This window comes from Triticum aestivum, chromosome 4B (assembly GCF_018294505.1).
Source record: "Triticum aestivum cultivar Chinese Spring chromosome 4B, IWGSC CS RefSeq v2.1, whole genome shotgun sequence".
NCBI classification, from domain to species: Eukaryota; Viridiplantae; Streptophyta; class Magnoliopsida; order Poales; family Poaceae; genus Triticum; species Triticum aestivum.
Window position 1 is genome coordinate 648,881,361 of NC_057804.1, and position 8,942 is coordinate 648,890,302.

General features: G+C 47.9%; 1 protein-coding gene across 1 annotated transcript; it reads left to right on the forward strand.

Moving 5' to 3' along the window:
• Positions 1–7,001: 7,001 nt before the first annotated feature.
• Positions 7,002–7,616, forward strand: LOC123089609 (nucleoporin gle1-like). The gene is made up of 2 exons (XM_044511241.1): positions 7,002–7,213; positions 7,290–7,616. The coding sequence occupies exons 1-2, from the start codon at positions 7,010–7,012 to the stop codon at positions 7,596–7,598; spliced, it is 513 nt and encodes a 170-aa protein (XP_044367176.1). The 5' UTR covers positions 7,002–7,009; the 3' UTR covers positions 7,599–7,616.
• The last annotated feature ends 1,326 nt before the right edge of the window (positions 7,617–8,942 follow it).

Below are 8,942 nucleotides of genomic sequence, written 5' to 3' on the forward strand. Positions count from 1 at the left end.
CCACAAAATCCATTCCCCAAGATTACAACCCGAGATTCTGCTAAAGTTACGGAGAGCAACCGCGGTAACGGCGAGTGCTCTTTCCCAGTAGCTTAACAAGTCCCTAGCTTGGCAAGTGCGTAATGCTCCCCTCTTAACAAACGACTAAACAAATTGGTTGCTTAACCAGGTGGTGATGGATCCATCATGCGCACATGTGGTTTTGACCAGCAAAGCAACCCCCAGGACGCTAATCACAACAACTAAGCATATACTCTACTAGCTGAGCTTCTTTAACTAGGATGGGATCTGCGATGTGATTCGATTCTGCGTACGCTGGACGGAATATTGGCAGGTGCATGCGTGGACGTACGCGGCGGAAGAGCTTAATCTTCACTCATCGCCGCGCGCCTCGTACGGCTGCATGCATGTGAGTTGCCGTGACCGATCGAGCTGGGGCCTCTTTTTTTTTAGGAGTGAAGTCTAGTTTAAACCTTGATTTTATACGTGCAGGTGCAGTTGAAACCAAACCCTAACCTCTCAATCCCTGAAATCGCTATTCTGTACTTGTCAATCCCGGTTAATCTCAACCCTGAACCTGTTCAAACCAGTTTGGCATGATACGAAAGAATGATCCCGGTCGGGATCACACTCTACTCTCGCTAACTACACAGGTCCACCTGTCGTGTTCATCTTCTATCCCATGTCCATCTTCTATCCATCCCTCCCTCTCTTGCCAAGAACGCGTACACCGGACCGATGCAGTAGGCACCCAGACGGCAACATAGGATCGCGGCGGCGCCGCCACAGTCGTAGACGCCGGGGATACCACTGTCCTCTGCATATCGTCCCACCTACAGCGTGAAACCTAAGGCAGCCTTGTCACAAACCAAACATCCCCATAGCTCACGGCTAGGGGACATATGCCCCCCTCCCACCTAGACCTAGGAAGATATAGCTGCTAGTGAACAATTTATATTTTTATTGAGGTGAATCAATTGGATCATCTATTGGTACTGGGGCATCGGGTTAGGCGACGTGTCATCCTATTACCTTTGGAGGGGCCTGATTAAAATGTTTGATTGCACGCATGCGGTGTCATCCGAAGCTCGTCTGATCGTGACAACTTCCCTTCACTTGGCCCGACCTCGCTGTGCATGTACTTAGGCCTCTTTTGGTTCATAGCATAGAAACATCATAGGAATAGAAAAGTCATAGGAAATAAGATGACATGCTTCTTAAACTCTATGAGTAGGAATAGGAAAGGAGATGTCTTTTGATTCACATCATATGATTTTTTATTGAGTCTAGGCTAATATTTATTTTTCTATGAAATGTGGTGAATAGGATGAATTCTTCCATAGGAATAGGATTCTATTCCTTCAAAACCAAAAAGCACTAAAGAAATTTTTCCTACAGAAATCCTGTCCTATGAAATCCCTACAAAATCCCTCCAAACCAAAGGAGGTCTTAGTATTGTCCAGCTCTCCAGCTCCTGGTCATTAACACACATGTGAGCGTGTCGGGTACTAACATCAGATCAAGTTCAGAGGAGGGAGACATTTTCCTGTGCTAACCCTCCATTATTTCGTCGTCGAAGCTAGCTAAACTAGCTTAATTAGGCAGGCATCTAAAACTTGGAATATCTTTGCAAGTTTCCGGCCAGTGTCTCGATGGACCGAAGCCCTACCCACCGACTGCATGCATGTTCTCCGCGCGACTGCATGGAGACGGAGGTATGCAAAGAGCCTAATTAATCAAGCCAGGTGGATGGACGGATGATAAGATGATACCAATCATGCATCACCGTAGTATAGTGCAGTGTACGTGTTACTTTTGGATATTGTAGTACAAATTAAAGCACACACGAACGGCCGGTGCATCTTTGTTGTGTGCATATATGCCAGGTGTTAGAACAAGACTACTCCTTCTCCAATCATCTACCTGCAGGAGCAGATATAGAGCCAGCTAAACAGTGGCCAAAGCTAGGAACTAAAGCGCATGCATCAACCGTGTACAGCACGTACACGTTCGTCCATACACACACCTTTTCTCAGGTGTCGCCATTGTTTAAGCCAGGCGTTGTGTGGTGTGGCCATTAGATATATACTAGCACATCGGACGATCAATCATGCATCAACGGGCTGGCGAGCGAGCGAGAGAACGTGCATGTGCGTGCATGGACGATCGATCATCGTCGACTAACTATTGGTGGGTGGTGGGTGTCTCCATGGACCGTGGACGCATGTGTGCGTACGTACGTACTGGCATTATTATACTGTCGAGATGCTTTTCTGTGTGATTGGTGTTGGAATCTTATCTACTAGCGTTCATCGAGTGATCTTAGAGCTCCCAAGGCCGATGCTGGCTGGGAAGTTTGAGCCATCTCGATGAGTGAACCATAGGTGGCTAAGCTGGCGGCGGCTCGAGTGAGCGCCATGCAGGATCACATCTCACACCCCAAAGGACGGACGTGGCCATTTCCATGCTCTTCGTTCCTTCAATTTTCAAACATCGTCTCTCAACTCCGACCAGTTCTACAGCTTGAGTTAACCACCCATTAGGATACTGCACCTAGCTAACCAGGGAGAAGAATATGATGCGCGTGCCCATGCCCCATGCATGTGTATGTACGTACGTACAAGGAAGGCCGCACATTCGTGATGGTCGATCGATCAGGAGCAGGCCTCGGTCGTCGGTGGTGAGGGGGGTCGCCGGATCCACGCGCGTGGATCGTTTTCTCTTTTGTAGATTAGGATTTTAGGCCGTTCATCGTCTTGGCTTCGGCGGCGGCGATGGCGGCGCTGAATAAAGTTTCTTCGGATCCTACTCCAACAAGGCGATCGGTCCTATGGTTGGGGATCGATTTGGCAATCAGTCTGTTCAAGTAAGGATTGCGTGGCGGCGGCGACATCCTTGTGGCTGGTGCGTGCCTGCTCCAAGATCCGCCTGCCCAGGATTACGGCGCGCGGATCATCAAGACACCCGTAATGTCCAGGCTGGACCGTCCGGAACAAAATTACTGTTCTGACCCTTAAGGCAAACTAAATCCCGATTTGACCTCGTTCCGAAATTTTTTTCGTTTCTGACCTTTTTCGGTGACGCCAAGGTCCCTGGCGTCTGGGTTACGAAGCAGACGCCAGGGTCCCTGGCGTCTGGCCCCTGGCCCGCACTGCCCACCTGCCCGTTGACCTGCTGACGTGGCAAAGGGGCCAGACGCCAGGGACCGTGGCGTCTGGCCCCGGTAAGTGGATAACCCCACCGGGAGAGTGTGTGGGTCCCACCCCACACACTTTCCCCAATCCAGCCCGAGCTTGAAGAAGAGCTGCTGCCTCCCCACTCTCTCTCACCCCTCAAGCTCCCCCCTCAAATCCTCTCCAAAAGGTACATCCCTTAGGTGGATCTTTTCATCACTTTGTTGCTCTTGTTAATCTCTCCCAAATCATCCAATTATTTTTTGTTAAGTCTTGTCCTTTTGGTTGCATTTTATACATGTTGGTGGAACCCTAGTTCATGTTTTCTCCCCCTTATGTTAGTGTGAATGGCTTGGTTAACTTTGATAATATAGTGCTATGCATGGTGTGTAGTAGGAATATATGTTTGTTGAGTAGAAAGATTGGGGGTTAGGGTTAGTTAGTGATTAGGGTTAACTTTGCTTAGTGTGTTAATTAGTGATTAGTGATACTTTTGTGGACATCGCCAATAATTTAGTGTTGATATGATTTGGATATAATAAGATGTATTTGGATAAACACCAATTCTCATTGAGGTCTTAAATGCATTCATGTAATTTTTAGATGGAGAGACTTGTTAATGTTCATTACATTGACAAGGAGGCATTCTTGAGTAACAATGCCGGCACGGGTGAGGAACCATTGGTTTTTGATAGAAGCCCTAGCTATGAGGATGTTGTTGCAAAAGTGAGACAAGTCTTGAAGTGGATGGACACCAATGTTGATGTTAAGTTAATAGGAAGGTATGATGTTGGAGTTGGAGCCAAATCTCGCTTGAAAAGTATGCCTATCACCTCGGATTTGCATTGGGATGTATACAAGGAAAAAGTATCCCAATCGGAAGACAAGTCACTTGAATTGTTTGCCACCACTGAATCTCCTCGGTTTACCTTTGATTTGAACCGGCATGTCTCTTCCCCAATGGATGACATGAGCGAGAGGACAATGGTGCCACTTGTTGAGCATAGGGTTGTGGTTGATGCCCCCAATGTTTATCCCCCACCATGTCCCCGTGTACCAACTATCAAAGCAAATGAGGTTGAGTTGTATGCCCCCAATGCTTCTAGCCAACCACCAACTAGCCAAGCAAATGAAGTTGAGGTGATTGCTAGTGACGGAGTAATTCAAGAGGATGAAGATGCTTATGATGACGACGAAGAGCAAGAGGAAGGGTTTCATGGCAATGATGTTGGTGACTTGGATGTGTACATAGCGCAAAAGGACATGGATCGTGACTTGCCTTTTAGGCGTCAATATGCGTATGACTCGGATGACGAGGGTCCAGTTGAACAGTTGGACGAGGATGGATTCACAAAGGAGGAGAACCAAATCCACTTTGAGCTGACGGGCTTACAAAAAAGAACTCACTTATTTAAAGATCTCGGCCTTGCCCATAAAGCTGTTGTTGATGGTGGAATGAGAATGACGGCGATTGAGCCAACACCATGCCCGGATCCAGGAGAACCAAGGGTGGAGAATGAGGACGAGAATGCTTATTTGAAGAAAGGATTGAAGTTTCTGAGCTTGCCTATGCTGAAGTTTTGGTTGGCTGACTATGCCATTCGAAACCATAGGCCAATTTATGTTGAGCACTCCGACATGAAATTGCGTTACACCGTGGTGTGTGAGCAAAAGGAATGCACATGGAAGGTTCGTGCAAGAAAGCTTAAAGAAACCGAAGAATGGGTGTTAACAAGTTGTGATACCACTCATAGATGCAAACCGCCATCGAAACGACTTAGAAAGACACACCGTCAACTCACATCTGAGTATCTTGGATACAAATGGATGAAAGACATAGCCTTTGATCCCACTGTGAAAGTGAGGTTTCTCATGCGGACGGTGAAAAAACAATTTGGTTATGAAGTCAAGTATGGGAAGGCATGGAAGGCAAAGGCAAATGCTATTACGATGTTGTACGGTGGTTATGAAGAAGCATACAACCAGCTCCCAAGGTTGTTGGCCGCCATTGCACATAGGAGCCTGGGCATGTTTCATGTGGTCGAGGATCACGAGGGAGTGTTCCACCGTGCCTTCTGGAGTTATGGACAATGTGTGGAGGCGTTTCAGCATTGTCGTCCGGTCTTGTCTATAGATGGCATGTTCTTGACCGGTAGATATAAGGGCACACTAATGGTAGCAATGGCGCACTCATCAAACGACAACGTGTTGCCATGTGCATTTGCTTTGGTGCCTTCCGAGCACCAAGACAACTGGGAGTGGTTCATGGGTCATGTTAGGCACAACGTGATTGGGGCTAGGGAGGTATGCATCATATCGGACCGACATCATGGCATACTCAAGGCAATGGACATTGTTATTCCAGGATTTCCAAAGCTTCACCACAGATGGTGCATGAGGCATTTCGTGGCCAACTTTTACCGGGCATGTAAGAGCAAGGAGCTCAGCAAAGACCTTACCCATGTATGTGTGGCCTTCACCACCCAAGGTTTCGATGCTCGGTACAACAAACTCTTTGCAGCGGTGAACGAAGGGGGAAAAGACTTTTTAACTAGGAATTTAAGTGAGAAGCACAAGTGGGCACGCGCTCATGACGATGGTGGTTGGCGATATGGCGACATGACGAGCAATCTCGTAGAATGTTTCAACAATGTGTTGAAGGATGCTCGTGCTTTGCCGGTGACTGCAATAGTGGAGTACACCTTCTTCAAGCTTAATGAGTACTTTCAGAGGCATTCTGAAGAGACTGCAAAATGGATAGGTGAAAAAAAGGATTATCCGGAAAAGGTTGATGAATGGTTGCAGTTACAAGCAAGCAAGTCTTCACGACAACAAGTTATCGTATTCGATAGACTTGAAATGATCTATCAAATTGATGAGCCAGGTGGCACAACACGAGATGGTAGACAATATGGTGGTGCTGCATTTGAGGTGAAACTGAAGACTCAGTGGTGCCAGTGCGAGAGGCCTAGTAAGTATCATTGGCCATGCTCGCATTTGATAACGGCGGCGAAGGCAAGAAACATACATGTTAATGATGGAAAAACCGTGAGGATGCAAGAGTTCCATGTGGAAGCTACTAGGTTGACATGGGCGCCAAGATTTCACCCTTTCTTGGACCAATCACAGTGGCCTGAGTACCATGGCCCTCATATTAGGCCAGACCCTCTTCTGAAGGTGGAGACGAAGGGTAGAAGGAGAACTAAGAGGTTCAGGGGTGATATGGATGACCTGGCTGGATACACTGGCATGAAACAATTTGGTAGCGGTCATTTCATGGAGGCTCCTGACATTATCAACTGTGGGGTGTGCGGTGAAGGGGGGCACAATGAGCGGACATGCAAAAAAAAAGAAAACCAAAAAAAGAAAAACAAGTCGTGGAGGCGGCACCGATGGTGAAAGAGGTGGAAGAGGTGACGGTGGTGGTGGTCGAGGAAGAACGAGCGTCAGAGGTGGTAGTGGTGGTCGTAGAGGGAGCACAAGTGCTAGAGGTGCTAGTGTTCGTAGAGGGAGCACAAGTGCTAGAGGTGGTGGTCGAGCTAGCACAAGTGCTAGAGGTGGTGGTCGAGCAGCCACAAGTGCTAGAGGTGGTCGTGGTCGAAGAGGAAGCACAAGTGCTAGAGGTGGTCGTAGAGGAATGGTTGATAATGGATCGGCCTTCGGTTATTTGTTTAATCCAGATGGTTGATCTAATAACAATGGTATATTATTTGTTCATACAATTCCTAGCATTTATGCATTTGCTCTCTTAATGTCTTGTGCTAACAATTGTTCTTTTTGTAGGCATGGCTTCATCCGGTTTCAGGACGAGGCCACCGTGCGCGGACCAAGAGGACATGCCGAAGACGTGGTTGGAGGCCAGTTTGGACAAGAAGAAGGAGAAGGATGTGCCCACACCACCATGTTGGTGTGGTGATGTTTGCAAGCTGAAGGTGTCCACTGACCGCAACAAGTCATGGACAGAAGGTAGAAGGTTTTTCGTGTGTCCCAACTATGCACATGATCGTCGAAGGCCAACTAACGCATATGACATACCACCGGTATGTTAGGTGTACATATAAAAAACATCAACAAGTTGTCACTCATATGTCTAACAAAATCATGGTTTATATGTAGTCCCCTCCTCCACTTTGCAAGTACTTCACTTGGATAGATCACGAGGTACCAAAAGATATCCAAGAGGACCAACGTGCAGATTGGTTACGGAGGCAGCGCCTATTCGAGGAGTCCTATGCACGGGGATTGGAGCGGGAGCGTCGTGAGAAGGAGGCTCGTGAGCGCAAGAAGCGTGAGCAAGAGAGGGCACGCAAAGAGAAGGCGGCTCGTCAAGAAGAGAGGGCAAGCAAACTTGCAAGGGCTCGCGATGCACGAGAGGAGGACGAGGCACGTGACAAGAAGGGAAAGTGGCCCCGGACTACTCAGTAGACAAATGGAAAGGCACCGGCGTCGATGATGAACTGCCGAGACTTTGTTTAATGTATGAACTTATTATTCGAGACCTTGTGTGGTCATGAACTATTTCTGTCATTCGAGACTATTTGAGATTATGTGCAAACTATGTTCGTCATTCGAGACTAGTTGTTATGCTTTGTTCATATTTTTGGTTGAGAGTAGCATGCTTTGTTCATATTTAACAGTGTTTGCTAGTTGTTGCTAAGCAAAAACTTTAACAAGCTGTGTGCAAAAACACCAGGCCCACACCCAGACGCCAGGGTGCATGGCGTCTGCCTCCCAGATCCAGACGCCAGGGTCCCTGGCGTCTGGCTTGCTTTGCTCACGCAGGTGACCAGACAGGCCGTCTGGTGTGTCTGATGGACACCCAGACGCCAAGGTCCCTGGCGTCTGCCTCCCAGATCCAGACGCCAGGAACCCTGGCGTCTGGCGTGCTTTGCTCACGCAGGTGACCAGACAGGCCATCTGGTGTGTCTGATGGACACCCAGACGCCAAGGTCTCTGGCGTCTGCCTCCCAGATCCAGACGCCAGGAACCCTGGCGTCTGGCGTGCTTTGCCCACGCAGGTGACCAGACAGGCCGTCTGGTGTGTCTGATGGACACCCAGACGCCAAGGACCCTGGCGTCTGGTGTTCAGAAAGCATTCTTGTCCAATGGATAAGATTTGAGTGGATAAGATTTTGGGCCCACCTCTACCCCTCTCATCCATTCATCTCCACCTCTACCCCTCTCATTTTACTCATATCCACCCACTCTCACCTCTAGCCCTGCCAACGTCACTCCCTCGTCCAGCACCCTAACCCCCCCCGTCAGATCTCTCACAAATCGGTCTGGTTTCACCGTTGATCTTCAGGATTTCGAGACTAGAAGGTAAATCAACTCCACCCCCATTTTTTGGTTGGTTTAATTTATCATACTTTTGTGAAAACCCTAGTTTGTTTTCCTCGTGGTTTAATGTATCATTGGTTAGCTACTAAGAGATTTGTGTGCTGTAGATGGCTAACGAAACTCAGTGGGTGCTTAGCCCTGTTGTTCATATGCATGGCTTGTCTCCATGTATTGTGCAAGTTAGTCAAGTGGACCTCACTTTCGATTGGTTGAAGACTAAATTCATGTTGAAGCAAGGGTTGAAGGAAGATGATTTTGTGTACTACGTCAGCAGGAGGAAGTCAGATGGCCCCGGGGAAAGAAAATTGGTTGACATAACTGATGATGACAAGATTCAAGAAATGCTGGAAGAATGGAAATGGAAAAGGGTTGTTGACTTGCATTGCTACAGGAAACCGAGTTATATGTGATGTTCATGTCGTTTCAACC

Bases quoted from the DNA above. Each gene is read 5' to 3' on its own strand.
- LOC123089609 (XM_044511241.1), top strand. From the start codon at position 7,010: ATGCCGAAGACGTGGTTGGAGGCCAGTTTGGACAAGAAGAAGGAGAAG. The intron at 7,214-7,289 runs GTATGTTAGGTG...GTTTATATGTAG, and splicing joins ACGCATATGACATACCACCG to TCCCCTCCTCCACTTTGCAA.